Raw genomic sequence first — 21,647 nt, forward strand, 5'->3', positions numbered from 1 at the left:
CATGGCACAAGCAGGTGCTGGCTGGGCTGCTCCTATTTGGGGACTAACTGACCGTTACGAGACCCAGCAGCAGGGCACCTCTCTTGTGAAGACACAGGCTGGTGGTCATTGTGGACCAAAGTGGGGGGCTTCCTCCAGTACCCAGTCCAAGACCAGGCTAACCAGAGGTGACTGACCTTACCAGGCAAAGCCTGATGCTGGCCCACATCAACTGGTTAGCCTGGCAAGTCGGGCAAGACTCCTGTTAAAATGGCTTAGCTTTCTGCTTTTACCCCAACAGGCCACTTGGTTCTGCCATCTGCCTCGGGTTCCCCTGGTACCACACGGGGAGCACTGCTGGCTCAAATGCTCTGGTGCCCCTTCCAAGCGTGGCCCTTGGCATCAGCCTTTTCTTCACCTGGCTGTGTTGTGAGCAGCACCTAAGACTGAGGGCAAAGCCTACCATGCCACTCTGACCTGGCACATAAGACACAAACCTGTGATGCCCTTGTACACCCCTGGCAGAGTAAACCTGCATGCCTCACACTGAAGCCACCCAGCATTTCCACCTTGTCCCTTAAGTTGCAGGCGACTGCATGCCACGAGACTCCCTGGCTACCCAATAGTGGTATTGTGTGACCTCTGACCTTGGCACACAGCGCTCTCATCGCTACCATCAAAAGCTGTATTAGGCTCCATATGGGTTGAACGCGATGCCAGAGAAGACTGGTCAGAAGTACAGCAACATGCCCGTGGGCACAAAGCTGTCACCGAAACAGCCGTCTTGTGCTAATTACTAATTTCGAGGCAGGGCGAGGGCAGCCGTGCTTGAAATGAGGCGCGATGTCGGCGGTGACCTGTGGGCGGCTGCGGCCCGTTGCTCTCCACCACTGAAGCCCCCCTCAGGCCTTGCCCACCTGCGCCTGACACGTTCAGCTCTGCTGTGCAGTCAAGGCATTTGTGGAGGCACCCGCAAGCAGGGCGTGACACCAGTCTATGACGAGCCACTCTCCGTGTGCCAATCGAGCTAACAGGAAAACTCTGCCCAGACAGGGCCAAAGTGCCCCCCTGCCCAGTTTAAATGGCAAACACAGAATTCAGACTGGAATTCACACGGGCGCTGCTTATGGCCCACAACCCAAGGAGTGCCAGTGTAGAGGCCAGTCTGGCTGGGGTGGACCTTCTTGAACTTGTAAGAAACACGTGGGCACCTCTGACTCGATCCACATAGTGAGGTGCCTGCGTGCAGCTGCCTTGGGCTCCAGCAGACACCCCTATCGGCTCACCAGCCAAGATCTCCACAATCACTGGCAGGATACCAAATAAACCCAAGACTGGGCACGGCGGGCAGCGAGCACCTGGCCAATGGTGGGTCGCGTTTTCAAGGACACCGCAAGTGGCCCCTGCTTTTTAATTGAACTCTGCCAGCCTATTTGTCACCATCTTGGCCACTAGGAGGTCACACTGCGTGTCACCCTGGTGGCTCTGCACTGGTATGTGGGTCCCTTAACTGTCACTGATTGAGCTGCGTGTCTTGGAGCTTTCAGGTGGTGATTTGTGCCTCGTGGTCATCGGGTGGTCACCGGGTGGTCACTCACTTTGTTTGCTGGGAGCTTCGGCCTTCACTGTTTTGTTTTTTTAATTCTTTCTCACTCGCTGAGACAAAACCAAAAAGCCCATCGACTGGCACGCGTCCCCAAGCAGACAGATTGATCCCTCGCAGCGCCGCGGGTGCTTAAAGCAGAGCTTCTTGTCACGGCTCTGACCAACGGGATCATTTATCAGCTGGGCAGCGGGCCTCCATGTGACAGTGGCGGCTTGGCGCTTCTCACCTGATTTCACAAAACGGCGGGCAGCCAGCAGGGGGGCTTCAGCAGACTCGGTGATCGGATGTCTGGCCCTAGGAGACCCACTGGCATTACGAGGGGCACCATCCGTCCTTGAATCTGAGAATATGGGCATATAAAACTAAAATCACAAAAGACCACCAACCGACACGGGCACCTGGCAAGCAAGAAGCACAACTCCCAAGGGACGGGCACAGCTTTGACATCAGCCACACTCCCTCTGGATGCCATCTTCATTTACGTGCTGGGGCTTTCCTGCCGCATCATCAGTCACTGGCACACCTGGCACTGGGTATCTGCACTGCTGGGGGTTTGAGAACTTAAACTGCTAAACATGCAGCGTGCCCCGCCAGGCGTGGCGATGACCTCAGTGCGACTATACAAAGGGGGCTTCATTTGAGGGACTCCCCTCTGGGCGTACAGCCGTCACCTTCTGCTCTTTGTGACAGAACTACTGGAGCCACCGCCCCCGACTCGGACCCCCCACAGGACATCAGCGCTCATTTTGTGACGTGGCCGAGTCGCACCTCCGTCTTCAGGGCGGCCCAACAGTGCCACCTAAACTGGGAGAAAGTCGCCAAGGCACCACGTCGCCCCGCTGCAGGCATAAATAAGCGAAGACGAGGAGCCGACGTGTTAATTCTGCGCTAACGAGATGGCGCTGATTGTAATTAGCAGTCACAGGTGCACGGCTGATTAATTAATGGCCTTTACATATTCATCTTCATCACGCGACTCGCACCGCGGGGGCACCGCGTCAATAAACCGAGAGACGTCACGCCCGTCACTTCCATCCTCGCTGCGCGGCGGAAAACCGAGGCCAGGCTTCATGGCGCCCGCTCCGCCGTCGTCACTTTCCGCTGTCATCACTTGATACTGTTGTCCCGTTGTCGTCACTTTGCACTGTTGTCAGTTTGTGCCATCGGCATGTTGGCGTCACTTCCACCAATGCCACTTTTGTTTGGCCAACGCCCATCAACGCTGGGACACACAAATCGCCCCCATGATGCCACAGCGGAGAGAACTGGCCAGCAGTTCACTTAGCAGACCCCCCGGGCCTCATCAATTGGCACACCTGCACCAGCACTACAAAGATGAAGAAGATGCCACCTCGCCTCCCAGGGGCGTCTGCTTAACCCACCGAACAAGATTCACAAAAATAGCCCAAGTGCGGCCCCCCTTTGTTTCTGTCGGCATGAAATCCTCTTTTCAACGCATAAACTCGACTCCTGAGCCTTTCATCCGGTGCCAGTGAAGTGTATAATTTATCCTACGCCATGGCGGAGTGCCACCCGGTGCACTACGAAACAAAGAGATAGTGGGGAAGCCATTTAGAATCATTAGCTGGCCCGATTGCTTCGGAGACGTGACATCTGACATCCATCACAAAGGAGCGAGGACGACGTGGCCGGCGCACAAAGGGCTCCCGTTCAGGCGCTCGCCGAGGAGCAGACGTGATTCAGTGGGCCGCGCCACCGCTTAATGATGCTGCCCGGGTATTTTTGGCAACGCTTCATGAGTGACGGCCCAATCGAGGCTCGCGCCGGTGTCGCGGTGACAAATGAGCTCCCGTCACAAGTGACGGTGACAGAATGGCCAGATTAGGATCAGTGCTGGCCTGAGCCAGGGAGAGGATGTGCCAGGCTGGACCCTTTGGCCTTGCCTTGATTAAAGTGGAAGCTGGCACGCAGGCCTTCTCATATTTTCATGTCTCTGCCCCTTGCCCCTCTGCCAAGTAAAGTGACTGATGCACCACGAAAACACCAGGCTGTGACAATGGCGCCCAGGCCTCCAGGGTTTACCCCAAATGCTGGGCACGCCGTGGCTTCTCTTTTTGTGACGAGTGCCGCTGGTCACCGTCTCGTCGGATTCAATGGGACATTCGCTGCCCACCTTGGGACAGACTGGCGGGACACGTGCTGCGCCTGCTGGGTTTGGCTTCAGGGGGGTGCCACCTGGGTGCCCTTAAATTCGCACACAGCAAGTCATGAAAGTGCTGGGCACTCATGACGTTCCTTCTCTGCCACCACCACGCAGCCCCTCTGGAGACACACGGATGGATGTTCAGAGCTGGCATGAAGAGTCTTACCATCAGAGTGGCGCCCGTCTCGGCGGGCTTTGCGTGTTCCGCTTTCAGTCCTCGGCGTGTGACTGTGCCCCGCTCCCAAGTGGCACTGCCTCCAGCATTTTGCCCTTTGGCCTCAAGTTCAGGGTTGTTGTCGGGTGTCCTCAGCACAGTGAAATCCTAACTCGTGTGGCATCAGTGACACACAAACAAACATGTGCCCCCGAACACAGAACGGGCAAACTGACAACTCGTCACTCGACATCCGAGCAGATCAAGCAGCGTGACACAGCGAACAGACACCGGGCACAGCTGGGGTCTCGAGGAGGGGTGACCACAGGTCAGGGGTCACCCGGGGAAGCTTGGCTCATTCTAGCAGATGCCAAGCAAAAGCCAGGCCTGGCCACACAAGTGACCACCAGGTGGCGCTCAAAGCCACGTCAGAGGGTCCACCGAGTCCAGAACGAGTGGGGAGGTGGGCCCAGGGGCGACGTGCCAGGCGGTACACATTAGGGGGCCTCGACACTGCCAGGCACCGTGCTGTGCCATCTCGCCCGTGTCCTGATGGGCTATTTAAAGTAAATGAATTCAAATGAGGTGGCAGATTAAACGTCCTCATTAGGGCGAGCGACTCTGATGAGCAGTAAACAGCGTGGCGCGGCGCAGCATCTGAAAGGTCACCGAGCCACAGGAGAACGCCCGCTGCCTTGTCAGTCAAAGGGAGTACACAAGTGCCACCCATGCCCACTTCAGATCCTTGGTAAGAAGGGTGCGTTAACAGCCTCCTTCACTTTTAAAATCAGAAACCAAGTCTGGAAAGCTGGCATATGTCAAAAAAAGGGAGAGTGCCGGGACAAGCGGGCAGCTGCGTGGCACAGCAGGCAGCCATCTTCGCCCGTGGGGCCGACGCCCCACTAACAAACAGTTGGATGTGCCCAGTTGGACTGGCATCTTGTGGCTACCATGCACCAATGCCCTGGTGCCCACCGACTCTGTGAAGCAAGGACAGGGCATGACAACGTGGCACCACAAACAGGTGGACACAGGGAGGTAGAATCGCCAGGCTGGTCCCATCACACGGCCTGCTGCACAAGGCCTTGCCAGGCTTACCCCATTAGGTGGCTCTTCCTCAGACTGTCCAGGCCCAGGCCAATGCCCGATTTGCTGTCCCCGCGGGTTCAAGTATGGAGTCTGGCCTTCTGTAAGGTGGCTTTCAACTGTGCAGCCCTCGCCCCCATGCCAGGGCACATGTTCTGCAGACGCTCTGCACTTGCCCCATTTCTGCATTTCTCACAGGCAGATCTAAAGTGAGTAACGCCACACGGGCTCTCAAGTGTGCCATGGAGGTGCCCACCACAAAAGGGAGCAAACGGCGGGTAGACGCAAAGAGCTGGGGGCGCACAGGCAGGGCAGCCCCACAATGGCACAGGTAAAAGGTCAAGTGAGAGGGCAGCCTTACCAATCCAGCGCATGAGCGAAGTGCCAATCTGAAGATATTTGGTTTTCTGAACGTTGAAAAACGTGAAGGGTCCCAGGAGGAGCGTGAAGACGGTCTGAAAGACAAGAGCAGAAAGGCCAGTTAGACGGCGTGACGATGACAGAGGACGAGGACAATGACAAGCAAGCAGGCACAAGAAAAGATGAGAACATCCAACAAAATAAAATAAAGTCGCATTTGAACCTGCAGATACAAGAAAAACGGTCTGCGAGAAACCACGAACGGTAAAAGAGGTGCCAGGATATGAGCGGGCAAAGCAGGGCTGGCACCTCGAGTGCCCGCCGGGCACAGCAGGTCTTCTAGGGACACCGGCGCCCGTGACAGGACGCGCCACCGACAGGGCCTGGCTGAGGGTCGACAAGAAAGGAGCTGAAGCCGAGTCTCGGTGGCCCTGCTGCTGTCCCCACTGCCCACAGGTGACACCCTCCTGTGGCTAAGGCATCCACCCCGACGTGACACTGATCCCAAAACTACTACAGGCCGTGACAAGGAGTGACAACTCGGGCACACTGAACGCAGTTACACAAGACGAAAGGCACTATATGAGAACGTGGGACACGTCACCTGGACAGAGCCACACACAGCAGCGCATCTCCTCTGGTTTAACGTCAGCAGGAGTCAAGCGGTGCCCAGCCATGCCAGCCTCCACACATCATGTTGTGCCCACGCGGGTTGCCCTCACTTACCTAAACGAATGCCGAGAAGCGGCAATGACTCGTGCGCCATCTTGATCTGCCAACACTGCCCGGCTTTAATGTGTGCCACGGGCTTTGCCAGCTCTCATCTCAAGAACAACAGGGACAATAAATCCAACACAGCTTCACAACGGAGCCGCGGCTGACGGCAGTTCAGAAATACCAGCCACCGACGCACCAAACCAGCATGCAGGGGTCCTTGGTGGGCACAAAACAAAAGCAAACCAAAGGCAGCATGACGGCACCGTCCTATGACGGCTTCTGAAAAGCCAAGCGACCACCGCCACAAGATGTGCGCCCCCCTCACTTTAGGAGACCACCTGCTCCTCCTGGACCACTCAAGCATGGCGGGACTTGGTGGTCTCCAATCAGGTCAAAGACGACCCTTCTGAGCCCCCAGAAAAAGTGCGAAGCAAAGGAAGGCCATCTGCTACAAGACCGGACCACCAAGGAGGCTGAGCTCAGGGACACCCCGGACCCCCGCACCGCAGCCAAACCAGGCATTTGTCAGATGACACGGGGGTCCGATTCACCACCCTGAAGATGGCAGACGATTGGAGCAAACCGAGAGCAGGGGTCCTAAGCAACGTCTCACAGGAGGTTGTGGAAACAGTGGGGGGTCTTCAGGACCAGCCAGTCTACCCAGTACACTTGGCACCGGCTGTACTCAGGCGGACCCCACCCTTCTACTTTCTCACGCAATGCCAGGGCGCCCCCTCGGTTTCTGTATTCCACGTGTTCATCCCGTCACCATCTCCAAGTCGCAGAGGGCAAGGCTCAACAACAAGGTGGTCTGCGGCCCGGCGACGTCTCTGCCAACGTGTGCCAATCGGATCCCTGTGACGCTTTGTGACTCTCATGCTTGCCCGAGTGAAATGCAGGATAAAAACAAGAGCGGCACCTTAAAATGCCAACCAAAGTGACATGAGGCTCGAAGGTGACAACACGTCACCCAAAGCAAGCAACACAAGGAGACATTAAGGTGAAGCGGAGGTGCCCATGTAGGGCCCAGTCTTGCTCTGCCTTGCCCGCTGCTGGATGGGCAGGTCACACTGAAGCCTCTATCTTTGCCACTTCTCCAGCAGCTCCAACTGGTGCCCCCTCAACAGCGTCCTTGTCACCTCAGCACTCTGCAGTGCACTGGTGCCATGTCCAGAGCTGGCATCTGCCTCAAGCCCTGACCCGTCGGGCAGACTCGGTGTTGGGGGTGTCGAGGCAGCGCGTTAGCCATGGGCACTTTGTTTATGAGGACACTTTAGGGTCCCTGCTATTTGTTGTCCACCAGTGACAGGTCCGTGGGCCGCAAGGGGCGAATGCCAAGCTGTGTTTGTGATGGAGACCTTCTTTAATGCTGCAGCTGGCGAGGACTCTACAAGTGGGTGACAGGGGACAGCATGTGGCTTACGTCCCGGACGGCTGGCAGAGCCTTTAAACTAAAATCAAAGCACAGGATGGCGCTCTGCTCCGACACTCCAATAGCCAAAGAAGCGGAATGCCAGCCCAGGAGGGACCCCCGAAGCGGCCAGAGACACTGGGGAGGTCACTGCTCTCCTCTGAGCTCCCCCTGTGACCCTCCCTTCGGTGACCCCCCGTGCTGCACAATGGGCTCCGAGGTGGGCTTTGTAAAGATGCTGATGAACGTAAATCACTGCCGTGACAAACCGACTCAGTGGGACCCCAATTTACGGGCAGATGTCCCCTTGAGAAGGAAACGGCAGACAAAGACAAGACAGGAAAACAAAAAGCCGTCTGCCCTCGGTGCGCATCTCCGTGCCGCCTTTGCCATCAATCTTAACTGACGGCCTATTAATGTTTGCCAAACAGAAAAATGCCAACGGCAGCGCGGGAGATTGATTCGGCGTTTTCCGAAGGCAGTTAACGCTTGTCTGTCCACTGGGGAAACTCGACATCGACGGACTTCACATCCGCCGGAATACGCGAAGCGACAAAGAGCTCAGAACGGCAGAGGTGGCATCGCGAATAAAGGGCAGGAAATAAGGTGGCCATCGGGCACTGCTCGACAAGGCCGAAAGCCACAACCTCATAAACGGGGCAAAGCTCTGGGAGGTGAACGTGAAGCGGGTATGGATGCCAAAGTGGGTCGTCACCTCCGCAGGTTCAGCTTCACCCCGACTTCAATCACACTAACGAGATACGCAAAGACGACATCAAACAAAACGAGTCACCCGCACCGGAGGAGGAGGGAAGTGCCAGTCTGAATGGCACAACCTGGCAGCGCCACACACTGGTGACCAGTGAGCCACAACCGTCAAAGCCTGCGACGGCAAACACGAGGCGACGATTTGTGCCAAAGTGAACGTCTGCAGCCGCTGGCAACTTACTGCACCAGCAAGTGTGTCCGTCAAACTGAAAATGAAAAGTAATACGGCGCCGCTTCACTGGGCACACAATGCCACCGCGCCAATAAAGCAGGCCTGCGGCACGAAGCCCAAATGGGGGGCAAATGAGCTCTTTGGGGGTCTTTGGTGGGCATCAGTCGGCCGTGGCCCAGGGGTGCCTTGGCGCGTGTGTTCAATGTGCCCAGGCCAATCAAAGACTGGCAGGCCGCACACGTCCATCAGGATCCGTCTTCATTCTTTTGGAACGGCGACTGCGGGGATTAGAAGAGCGGCTTGTTAGGGGAGCCAGCGATGGCAGCAATTAAACAAACGGCGTGTGCCACACACACACACACACACACACACGGGGCGATGCCAGCCAGCCAACCAACCACACAATCCATGATTCCGATGGCGGGCCCTGACACGGGCACCGGTGGCCCCGCCTCCAATCTCCCAGCACTCTTCCTCTTCCTCCGTCTGTAAAACACCAAAGCGTCTCTCGCTCGTGAAGGTCTGTGCGGAAACAATGAAAGTGAAAGGAGACGGCCGACGCACAGGGGCACCGTCACGGGCACGGTCTGACGGCTACGGGTGGCGCCTGTCGGCCACACTCTGGACTGGCATCCCTCCCACTACTGGCCTTCACTCCGCTGCTGTCCAAATCGGATATACCAGCTGCCCCATTTCGATGAAGTAAATGTCGGCTCACTCTGAAACTGAGCTGCCCAAATACCCAGAGGGCAAGGCGCCATCCATCAGCCGATCCCTACGCCCAAACGCACTGGCCGAGAAGTCAGGAAAGCTTCACAGCCTAACGGGTATTCAATGGCGCTGCCATCATGGATTTCTCATCAATCCATCACCTCTAATGGCTTATCGGGATTTCACACGAAGACGGACGGACTGCTCAGACAAAGCGCCTCGGATCGACCCGCGCCATCTGTTTGCTTGTTAACGTCCAGAGGTAATTAGACTGAAGGCCCGCGGCTCCCGCCCAGTTCAGAGTGCCAGTCCTCTGGGAGGCGCCAACGTCGGCCAGTCCGAGCAGACACGTGCCATCCGACAGCCTCCACGTTTAAATTTAGCAAGCTGCCATTCTTATTCGTTCTAAAACCAAAAGGGACATGTGGAGCGCCCAACGTGCCCGCCATCGGGCGCCACAGGATATGGCAGATGGGGGCTTCAGGCTGCACCCTGCCAATCCTCCGGAGCCACTCCAGAGTCACAGAGGCAGCTCTAACCTGTATGGGGCACATGTGACGATGTCATGATACACACTGCCACTTCCGATTTCCAGTGGGCACAATGACACTTTTCCGTATTTATCGACTGTTCAGGAAAAAGAAAAGCAGCAGCACAGAAACAAAACAGGAGGCCACCTCAGGTTTGGGCAAAACCGAGGATTGGCTAACTGGGTACCGAGCTGGCAAGGGCAACACTAAGGCTGCAATGAGCCACACAGACAGAAGCCCTCTGCACAAAGATGGGGGGCACGAGGGGGTGATGTGCTGTCATGGCTCCAAGGCACCAGAGAGACAGGGGGAGATAAAACAGTGCCCATCCTGGGACCTGCATCTGCCAATGGATTGGTGGCATTGCCAGGTGCCAATCTGAAGGGGACTGGAATGGCATCAGTGAGTTTAGGGTACAGGGGCTCTTGTAATGAGCTTCTCGTTTTATTACCTGCTCCACGGGCAGTGGCAGCACATTCGGGTCTCTTCAAAAGGTGCCAACGCCGCGGGACGCACAGACAGACGCTTCAGTCACACCCCGCCCTGTGCAAAGCCATTAAGGGAGTCACCAGCAAAGAGGTCGTCCTGCCTAAAGCAGACAAGTGACAAGCTTAGCATCAGTGTCACTGTCACAAGCTCGAAACACGGGGATTACGTGTCACACCCTCCGCACAGATGCCACCTGCGTGTCACGTTAACTCTCACATCTTAACCGTTGCGCAACATTAGGGTGACACCGGTGGAGCTAAACAGCCAGTGCTGCCCAACGCCCCACAGAAGCCCTGGCACACACATCTTAAAATGGCACCTAGGAGCCAGTTTGCCCGGTTTGGAGGGCACTAAAGGTCTGCACACCAACTGTCCCTTATCGAGGAGATGTGCCACACTGCCAACAGAGAAGTAAGAGGACAAGCGCTTAGCCGAAGTGTACCATCTTTCCGGTGCCATGCAGTTAACAGAGACCCCCATTTAAATTCCATGAATCAGACCCTTAATCCATAAGCAAGTGCGCCACCAATGCCAGGTTGGGGGGCTGCTGCCAAACAAGCACAAAGACACGGCCAGGTCCCCCTTTATGAGCTCTGCCTTGGTAAGCCAAACTCCTGCTTGCCCGTTGGTCACCTAAAAGTGGGTGGGCAGGCGCGCCCCTCGAGTTGGCAATCCAAAGCCACATCGGCCTTGTGAGGGCTCCGCAGCTGCCTGCCTGCTTGACGTGACTCGCTTGGAAGTGGCAGGTCTGATGTCAGCGGCGCCCCACTCGCGCCAGGGCTGTGAATTGCGCCTATTCGGGGTTTTGTTGAAGTGGCGGATGGAGCGCACAGATGAGGTGCCAGCTTAATGATCTGAATTGATGGGAAGCCGAGAAAACGCGCGAGAGCCACAAAAAGAAGCGTCACTCCATTGAGACCGCCACAAAAAGTCTCCTCCGAGGCGGGCCGCTGCCTTTCATCGACGCGAATCTCAACACAGCAGGTGGCGTGACGCACGAGGCCCGAGTAACGAGCTGGCTGCCAACGCCAAACAAACGCTTCCGAAATGGGGCGCCATGAGACCACCGCTCGGCTCACAAGGGGCGCTGCCAATGCTCCCTGCCAGACAAGGATGCGGTGAAACTGCCACGGTATCCGTGACGAGCTGGGCACTAGGGATGGCACGCACAGGGGGACTGGAGGGTGTCACTGTCAGACCCTCGCGGTTTGGTGGGATGGAGCCGACTGGCACCTCTACACCTCCCTGTCTGATGGAGCCCACAGTTTGTGAGGGACTGGCACCTCGTCCAACCCTGCCCATGTGGACTCGTGGCACAGTTCGGAGCTTGAAGATGCCCATTTATTTGTGGCACACAGCATCACCGAGAGGACGGCAGACGGGTTTATTTTTAATATCCTCGCGGGTACAGGACAAAGTCACCCAATCTTAACCTCTGTGCCCCCCGGCCCCCTCACATCAAGCGGCCTGACTCTCGGCTCAAGTGGTCTTTACTGAATCGTAGCCAACGCCTCCCAATAGCCAGTCTGGGGGTCCGAGAATCCGCATGGCCCCCTCAGACATTCCAGCTCAGCATGGAGACTAAACTCGCAAGGTGGGACAACAGCACTGGTAGCCAACAGGTGGCACGAAAAGCAAAGCGTTTGTCATGAGTGGCGTCGGGAGCTGCGCCTTTTGTAAGCTGGCACCATGACACCCCCTCGATCCCGTGCAGCAAACCCAGCCAAGGGGCACCCTACCCACCATGGCACAACATGTGACGGATTACAAGGCTGGCAGGCGCCCAGGGGGCCAAATCGACAACGCCACGCTTGAAACCCTCCCCTGTGCTCTTGTTCAGCTGCCACCTTCTGCCATTGCACTCTCTCGTGTGGCACTGGCTCTGCGTGACTGCATCTGCCTTTCCTCGTGCCCGAGGCCGTCATCACACCCGCGACTGCAACAAGTTTCACAGCGATGCCAGGCTGTTGTTAAATAAGCGGTGCCACGTCCTCACCTGAGCCAGATCAAGTCACCGCCCACCTGGGAAACAAGCGAGGGCCTAAAGTCTGAAGGCCATACACTTGGTGACATTTCTGAGCTGGCACATCAGGTGAGCAGACGGGTGACGTCCACAGGCTGCTGCACAGCAAACTCGAGGGCAGACATTTAGAGAATGGGCAGCAATCGGGGCTCCACCTGTGACGAGTACTAACTACACTGAGGTGCCCCCCTCGGAGGACTCGCCTGTGGCCTTCTGCTTTCAGGATCGAGAGGCGGCCGGCCGGCCATCGGTGCCCGGGCTTTAAAGGACGAAGGGCACAAGGAGCCAAAGTAAAATGGGGGCCCCCCGCCCCGTTTGTTCCTGCTACGCACGCTGCTTAATAAGAACAGATTGATACCGAAGGCGCTTGAGCTCCGCGGCCTGGCGCTGCTCGTGCCCCACCTGCCAGCCACGTTTGTGCAGCGATGCGGGACCCTGCAATTATCCGGCCTGGGCTGCTGCCCTTGAGACGCACGGACGCCCAGCGAGCTTCTCTCTCATATCAACATTATTTAGTGTCCGGCGAGGGCCGTCACCACGACGTCGTTTGTCACGTTGGCGTCGTTAAGAGAAATGTTGGGAGCGGAGGGACCAGCGGACTGGCATTTGGGAATGAGTGACCGTGTCTGCCCACGTCAATCCATCCTTCCTTAACGCCGTCTCACGGCCACTTGATTTAACAAAAGGGGACAGACATTAAACCGGGGATGGGCACGGACACGGGCGGCTTAGGGCATGAGGCCACGCATGTGGGCAGTGGCACCCGGCCAACTGTGCCCCACCTAAGCCTTTTTAAGGGTCCTGGCTATGAAGAAGAGGAGCCCCTCGTGTCCCTGGCGGGGTGCAGAATGGCACATCCCCCGGGCATCTCCTTCCTCGCTCTCTCAGGGTCAGCCTTTGAGGAGGACACCAAATCACTTTGGAGTCACAAAAGGTGACTAAAGAATGAAAGACGTGACAAGTGACAATGAGCCGCCGAACGCAGTGGGATGCCATGTTGCTGTCTGTGCACCCAGCTGGTGAACACCCGCAGCGCCGGTGTTGGTTTCAAGCTCAGCTGCAGACGAGTCACTCGGGCCATCGACATCTCCAGTGCTCGAGGGTCCCGGGGGGCTACTGAATGCTTGCTTCCCAGTTGACCTCAAATTCCAGTCCATAGATGAAGGTCAGTGCGCCGCGTGTGTGAAATGCCAGCCGAAGGCAGAGGTCAGTCCTGCCAGGTCGACGTTTCTGACAAACCAGTAGAAGGCGCTCTGAACTAGGGTGCTGCTCGATAAAATAAAATCAGTCACTGGGAGCAAACTGGGAAGGAAGTTCACATTGAGGCCTGAACGGCAGAAAGAGTCAAGACGAGGAAAACCAGCAGGCATGATGGCATCGACAGCTTCGGCCGGCCCCAAGGACACCCGGCCCATAAATCACGAGCAGGCGTAGCGAGCGGCCGCCTTGACCCGCTCCATTTACCGTAATGAGGGGCGGCAGAGACAAAAGACGGGCAGCAGGAGGCTACCCGCGCCCTACTAAGTGACAACGTTGGAGATTCGCTACTCCAGAATAAATTAGCAGCACAGGAAACAGATCGGCGCATGTTAATGGCGGCTCGGCGGTGTACATTAATTATCTCTCCGTCTGTGTTTTATTAAAATGATGGCTCCGGGGACCCTGAGACAAGCGGCGACAATTCATTTCATCCTGCTGCTGCCGAGTGGCAGTAAATGAGGCCGTTGCCTCTTAGAGTGGAGAATACCAATAAGGCAGGTGAGGGCAGCGGGTAGCGGTGCCCGCTCTTGCGTGTCAGTCTGTCTGTGCTCCTGGTTTACTGCTTAAACTCGGGCATCGGTCTTCTGTTTGTGACGCTCACGGGCATCACGCAGGTTTGATTTCTCGTATCGCACAGGACTGGGTGGCGCGTCCACAATGACGTCACCACCGGCTGAAGGGCGGTCCTCGGCCTTCGTCTCCAGGTACGTCTTGACCCAGGACTGCCAACTCCTTTGCTTTTTAATAAACATTCCCATCCTTTCAGGGTCCCACCGTTTCTTGCCCCAGAAGGGCACTTTTTGGACGCGACGGTGCCCGTCTGCTTTGAATTTGAAGTCAGATCCTTAGTCCTGTCTGTGGAGCTGGGAGGTCAAAGTGCTGGGGTGACGTCAGTTCGAGGGGAGGCCCTCATGCCCAACGCCCATCAACATGGAGTCCTCTAAATCATTCGCCCGTGGCATCATGGCGGTTGTTTCCAGCTTGCCACCTCTTGTTTCCTCACAGCCCAAAGTTCTGCTTGACATTCGGATTTATTCTTTTTTTAATCTCCACTCTCCTTCTATTCTGATTTATGCCCAATGAAGAGCGGGTGTGACGAGCTGCGACTTTCCTTTGACGACCGATTTCTTCGATGCCACTGGACTACAGGAGCGTCCTTCCCCGTGACGATTTCGATTCATCGGCGCAACATGTCACGTTACCAACACCCCGCCGAGTCACAGGACCACAGCCGCACACGAGGGTCAAAGAGCCACCGAGACCGGAATGTCACCTGTGCTGTCCACCCGAGCCGCTCAAGGACGCGCACCGGTGACACACAATGGCACGTGACCGAGTAGGGAAAGGCACAGACGTGTCACTGACTGGCAATCGTGAAGGTGTCGGGCTCATGATCCCGAGGGCCATCAAACCGCCAACCTCACCCACAATTCAAACAATGACAGGAGACGATGGCGAGGTCTGCGAGCTTAGTGCCGGCCTATGGGGGCTGCCACCTGGTGCAGAGCGCACTGCCTGGCATTTCAATCTCCATAATAATCACTAAAGTGAACGGTTAGCCAATGATCTTATTTTATTGCCAGGAAGCAGAACGATGTCTTCTGTCACCTCTGTGCCTGGCATTGTCCTTCATTCATTACTTGTCACATCCCCTCCAGCTCAGACGGACACTTCCTCGCTGCTGAGGTTACTGCCATCACAAACTGGTACAACAGAATGCCAGCCTTCAGTGCTACTGGTCTAAAATCTCAAGACCTTCATTTTCCGGACTTTGGACGCGCAGCCGAGCCGAGTTCAGGGTCACCCAATCCACTCCTGCGATCGGAGATACGAAACGATACGATTTATTATTGTGTAGCCCAAAATCAGACAACAAGTGCCACCCTGGGCTTTACCAGGCCACCCGCCCCGCCTTACCCCTTACCAGGTAGGCTGGGCGTGCAGGGGGGGTCAGTAAGTCATCCTCAATATATCACAAGTACAGAGCAGAATTAAAGCAGGAGACGACATCCCATAATAGGATCTGATGAAGGCCAAAGAGAGACCACCCTGTAAGACAGGGTCTTACAAGGCATTCACAGCAGCCAAGGTCACCCTGAGAAAAGGCCTCATAACGGCATGACTGGCAGCGGTCAGCAGGACGGTGCGGTGACGTCACAACTTGTGGTGACCCCGTCCCCTTCTGATGACACCAAGCCTACGCGGTCAGCTGGCTGGTCAGATTTGCTCCTGTGCTGCGGTGTGTGGAAAATCTGCAGAATGCCCGCTTCTCTCAGAGGGACAACAACCAGCAGTGGCACTCGGGCATCTCCCTCGTGCCCGTTAACGCTGTCCTCCTCCAGACCACCACATTACAACCACAAGCCTTGCGCAGTGAGCCGAGGCTGGCATCGGATTCACGTCCTGCCAGTATCCTGGTTTTGAATTCCCACCATCCCATCTTCTTGGGATAACATCTGAACAGTTGGGGGTGCCGACTATATAGCGCCTTTGTGCCAGAAAGTACCAGTGCAAGTTACGGAACAAGTCAGGCCCTCTGAGCAATGAAGCCATCAGGAGGACAGAGGCAGACGTGCCGATTGTCACAGAAACGACCTTCAGTCACCAGGCCTGCTGTCACCGAGCGGCTCAAAGCACAATGACAAGGTGGCCCTCCAGTGGACGGCTCTGGCACTCCATGGCAGTGAACTGCCCCAGATTCCTTGGGCGATGGGCAGAGCGGACTGCTCTCGCTGGGTGGCACGACACAAATCTCAACGAGGACCTTTGGGGGGTTTGATCTCCCAAACAACATGAAAATGAAGAGAAACAAAGTTAAGCGGGCACAGACCACCCAAACGATCTTCAGTTTGAGTGAACAAATGGATAACGGGCACAGAAGGGGGCCACACGAGTTGGCTGCTGCCCAGCGGTGCTCACTACTGGGGTCCGTTCCGTCACAACCTTCCACATGTGCTTTCTCCACTTAAAAATAAGAAAATAAACGACAAAAAACTGCACATATGTTTTTGGGTGGCAAATTCTTGGAGTCCCACCATGTGGCACTGATGCCAGGGTGCGTAGGGATTGCAGACTTCTCACTCGTCACACGTTTGTCACCATCAAGATAAAGACATAAGCTGCAGGCCGGGTCGTGTGACCCGAGTATTTTGCCTTGAACCCTGACGCCGGAGCGCCATGATGCATGGCGGTGGCCTGGTGCTCCAGATATGCCAGGCAGATTGTTAACGAATAGAAGGAGTTCTGTTTCTCTAGCAAACAACTGTTACTAACTGTGCTTAGGTGCCCCATTACAGTGCCAAGCAGGATGCTGTGCCCGAGTCAGCAAAGACCGAGCGAACGTTCAAAATAAAAACGCAGCTCAGGACTGCCAGCCCTCTTCATCCTGAGTGAGACCTCGCGGGCGGGCGGGCAGGCAGGCAGGCGGGCAGTCAGCATGTGCGGGTTGGTGCACCTGCCAGGTCTGTAATTGTCTTAATTGTCAGTGTGGCACCTCGCTGGTGCTCTCAGGCCAGTTGTTAGCCATTAGGCCTCCCCTCTCCAACCAGTTGACACCTCATTTGTCTCTCTAATTAGCACATGGCAAGGTGAGATTCTGAAGGATGGAGTGACAGAAGGCACAATTTAGTGCCAGGACGCGTCGGGGGCATGTCTGGGTGGCTGGCTGAGGGGCCGTGAGCTACCAACACCGCAGGATTCGTCATGAACGGGTTTTACAAGCACCGCTCAGAACAAGCGAAAGGTCAGATGGTCCCCAAATGCAACAGCAGAGGAAAGGAAAGTCGATTAGGATGAGCTGTGCATGAAAATGGTGCCAGGAGGAGCACCGAGAAGACACGGGAGCCCAAGTGGCATCACAGAATGACGGGCAACGCAACCTAAAATCATTCCAGAAAATAAAACACCCCATAATGCTCCTGGCCAAAACCCCGAGAGCCGAGTTTGAAATGGGGGGCTCCCCACATCCATCAACTAACTGAACACGAGTGCCTCTTCCTCCACCTCCTCATCTTCATCTTCATCTCTACATCAAAGTATTGCTGTCAACAACAAGCCACACGTTTTACAAAGACCTTAAAGACAAAGACCAAGCGGGCACAACAAGGCGCTTTACTGGCACTCTATCAGCGGCGCCTAGCAGTCCCACGCAGGACCCCCTACGGCCTCCCCAAATGCCATGGACTGGGCCAATGACTGGAAACGGCCACTCCAGCGGCGCAGCACTCCACATCCTAAAGATCTCAGGACAGTGCAGACCAATGGAGGAATGGAGGTCACCGCCATGAACGATGACAAGTAACCTCATCCTCAGCTGGCATGTGAGCGACGCTCAAGTGGTATTAAGGGCCTCACACCACTGGCACCGGGCAGAGCAGGGCAGGGCCGAACATCTGTGCCATGTACACCAACCTCGTATGGCAGCACATCAGGCCAGGTGATAAGTTTCATTTGTTTAGTGATCCCAAGGTGGTCTTCCACTGCCACAGCACACCCACTTCAAGAAGAGGCACGCCTGGCACTCCGAGGGGCCCTTCAGGATTCTGTACCCGGCCGTTGTCTCCTGACCTCCTGCAAGGTGTTTTGCCCACAGCATCACCACTCTCTGGGGGTCTTGGAGGGCAGCTGGTCATGCCACGCTCAAAGTCACCCCCTTACCGTTGGATCAAACGACCTCGCGACTGCACTCATGTAGTGTGCAGCCCACCTCAGAGCTGCTTCAAGGAGCTGGACTGCCTAATATGGTGGTCACTCGGTGCATACGGTGCCTCTGAAGGCCACATAACACGTCCAGAAGGTGCCCCACATAATGGGCAAATTCAACAGGGAAGTGGGCTTCAGCTCAGGGGCCCAATGGATGCTTTCAGGCACTCGAGTCGGCCACAAAGAGCGAAGCCACACGACACCAACTCAAAGTGACAGCTGCTGGGCATCTGCTGCTCGTGTGTGGCTCTGGTGTCGTTGACGTCCTCGAACACGAAGTAAGGGAGGGCACAGGAATCGTCCAAAAAGTCAACCTCGAGATTTAGAGGAGTCCACTTTTGGAATTCTGTCTGTCGTCCCTCTGTCTGTCAGTCTGTCTGTGTGTCTCTGTCTGTGTATGTGAATGACTGCCTGTGTGTGTCTCTGTGCGTTCATCTGTGTGCGCGCGTGTGTGTCTGTCTGTCTGTCTGTCTGTCTGTCAGGCTGTCTGTGTGTCTCTGTGTTTGAACTGACTCTGTGTCTGTCTGTGTATGTGTGTGAGTGACTGCCTGTGTGCGCGTGTCTGTCTGTCTGTCTGTCTGTCTGTCTGTCTGTCTGTCTGTCAACACGATAACCTGAGTAGCTTTCACTTTGCTCAACCAAATTCTGCGTCACAAAAGATCGACTGCTGTCAACACTGAAGTGATTTCCGCTAACCGGCGGAGCGACTTTACTTTTTATTCGTTGCTTTATTCAACTTGACTTTTTTATTACTTGTTCATTAATAATTTAATGCTGGTGGGTCTTTAATGTCCATAATTTAAAAGTCTAATCCTTGTCAAATATCCATCCCCATATCCGAGTGTACGTGAAAGTCGAGGAGGGTCCACTCCCGCTTCTTCCCAGAGCACAAGTCTGTGCCAGTCACCTAATCGTTCCCTGCATGTTTCTCCCTTCATATAGCGCCCTTCAAAGTGTGACGATTATCGAGACATTCCTCGTCACGCTGGCTTTGACTGCTGTAACAGAGCAGAGCCCTCCTCGTTATAAATTACGGTGACCCTGAGATGCAAAGCGTCACCCCAAAGTCACATCTGCTCCAAAGGCAAAACATAAAAGAGCCAGACGGTGGACTAAAGACAGTGGGCAACCTGGCAAACGTTAAAAGCTGCGTGAAAAGTGAAGACAAAACGAGGCTCGGGTTTCCGTGGCCCTCCTGTTGTACCACTCGTCTCGAAACGGGCAGCGTCACGGCGTTCGGCCTCGCCACCCAACGACGACAAGCCAGCTGGGCTGAGGAAACTCCTCCAGTGGCCGGGCTCCTTCCCAGCCTCGGTGCCAGGAGGCCCCACATCTCCATCCCCATCCATCTCAACAACTCTTCAACTCCAAAGGCACTTCTTCTGAAAACAGCCCTCGTTTCTGCCGCCGCCGCCGCCGCCATTTCCTTTTAGATTGCTTTTTGCACTTCAGGGCCACAGTGATAAACAACACCACTCGGCAAACGACCGGGAATGAATCACCGACATTTCAGTTGACCAATCAAGTGTGCCGTGAGCGGTCTGAAGCCGAGGAGCCCGTAAGCCATTGCCATCCTTCAAGCGCTCCTTCATCCTCATTTCGGTTTCTCTGTCTGCCGCCGTTTTAGTCCGAGACGGATGAGCTCTCCCGCTGGCGGAGGAAGTGCCTAAAGATGAGGCATTAGCGCTGGAAAGCGGCGGCCGATGAAACACAGACGTGACTGGTCACAACGCCCAAGACTAATCGGACCCTGCCAGGAGCCATACTTGAGCCCCGCCGCTGTCCCTTCGTCCCCTCATAAATGAACTGCTACGCTAACAGAGCAGCTTATTGAAGGAATTACAGGAATGGGGAGCCATAAAGGAGGCCTTAATAAAGTCCTCAGCTGCTCCTCGTGCCCACGCGATGCCCAGTGGGCGACACACCGTGGTGCTCATTTCAGACCAGCTGCTCGTGGAGTGGACGCGGTGACGGTCACGCCATTCTGACAACCGGTGACACGTTAGTTAACGTAACGCTCCTGCCATCTCGGCCTGCACACAAAACGCTTGGGCTGTGTAGTTCTACCTCAGTCCCAAACTCTCGGCCGTCGTGACAACTGAACAGGCCGCTAGGAAGGGGGGGTCTCCTGGGCCCACGCCCACCAGAGGGGCTGTGAAGAGCTCATTTATTCATCTTGGTCCCCTCAAACTCAGGGGGCATCCTGCAGAGCTGCCACCAGGACTGGCAATGTACAACTCAGACGTGCAGTCCAGTAAAAGGACACCAGAGCTCGCTGTGCTACTGGAGAGGCCCCCCGATCACATGACAGACGGTCACAAGCGCCAAACCAAACGTCACCTCCGTCGGCGATGGAGAGGTCGAGATGCCGGCTAGTGGGGCACTCATTCATTGGCGTGGGCTTCTCATGTGCCACTATCTCCATTTGTCTTTGCCCTGCAGAAGTCGAACAAATGTCAGCCTGTAAGAGGAAGCGCCGGGTGTGATAAAGGCAGCAGACCTGGTAAAGGGTCGCCAAGGCACAGCCGCTCAATTACTCAAAGCTACGTCAGACGTAATGCCCACTGGCACACACTAAAGCACAAGGAGCGAGCTACTTCCAAGGTGCGATTTGAACATGGCACACGAGCAGACCCCACAAGAACAGTGCCCTGCACGTCGCACACAGCGCCTGGCACTCCGCGCCAAGACAATTGACCTGAAAAGGCCACAGGCCCGGCGAGTGCTGCGCTTCCTGTTCTCTCGACGTTTGCAAAGCCACGCTGGGCGGACCTGTTATGATCAACACCACCGTGGTCGGAAGTCTTTCGAAGTCGTGGGTGACACAGCTGCGCTTTCTATTCGGCCAGCTTAACAAAGCCCTCCTCTTCGCTCGTCACCCTCTATTCTCGAGCAGGGCGAGTCGCCACTGCCGGGCGGTGCCCGAGGACATCAGCAGGTCAAGTATTTCTACACGCTGCGTGTCACACTAACTTTACCACAAGGAGAGGGCTGGAGCGTGGCATGGGCGCTCTATAAATAACGTATCATCATTAATATTATTAAAGAGATTATAGAGAGCGGGAGGATCCGCCCGAGACTTTCACACACGCCAGTCACATGCCAGTCACACGACTCCGGGGGTGACGGTCCAGGCGCGCTGCGGCAGCAAAGGCCACTCAACAACCCTGGAAGATTCAAGCTTCAAGATTCAGATGACGACCCTGGCCGCTTACGAAATGCCAGAGGTGCCCACTGGAGGATGAACCCGTGTTTCCGTTTAGAAAGCGAGAGGCCACAGCAGAGGGTGGCGAGGGCTTCCCTCACATCTCACAATCCTCTGCTACGGAAAATGACACAAGACGCCACCGACGAAACGAGAGCAACGGACAAGAAGCACTTCTGCTTTCAGGGATTTCCAAATGAGCGGGTCTGCTTAACCAAGGCATCCAGTAAAAGACGGACGACGGATTCGGACCTTTTCAGGAATGTCCCTTCTTTGATCAAAGTCGGTCCCCGACAATCACTGCTAAACGA

The 21,647-nt window shown here is 55.8% G+C and overlaps 1 protein-coding gene across 1 annotated transcript in view; it reads right to left on the bottom strand.

The window, feature by feature from the left end:
• LOC120517220 (transmembrane protein 104-like) overlaps nt 1-21,647 on the bottom strand; it is a 38,641-nt gene that overhangs the window by 4,117 nt on the left and 12,877 nt on the right. The window contains exons 7-8 of the mRNA XM_039739387.1: nt 20,472-20,567; nt 5,351-5,572 (exon numbers count right to left, since the gene is read on the bottom strand). Of these exons, the coding sequence (XP_039595321.1) occupies nt 5,351-5,572; nt 20,472-20,567 (318 nt within the window). The remainder of the gene's footprint in view (nt 1-5,350; nt 5,573-20,471; nt 20,568-21,647) is intronic.

This window comes from Polypterus senegalus, chromosome 17, assembly GCF_016835505.1.
Source record: "Polypterus senegalus isolate Bchr_013 chromosome 17, ASM1683550v1, whole genome shotgun sequence".
In the NCBI taxonomy this organism is placed as follows: Eukaryota; Metazoa; Chordata; class Cladistia; order Polypteriformes; family Polypteridae; genus Polypterus; species Polypterus senegalus.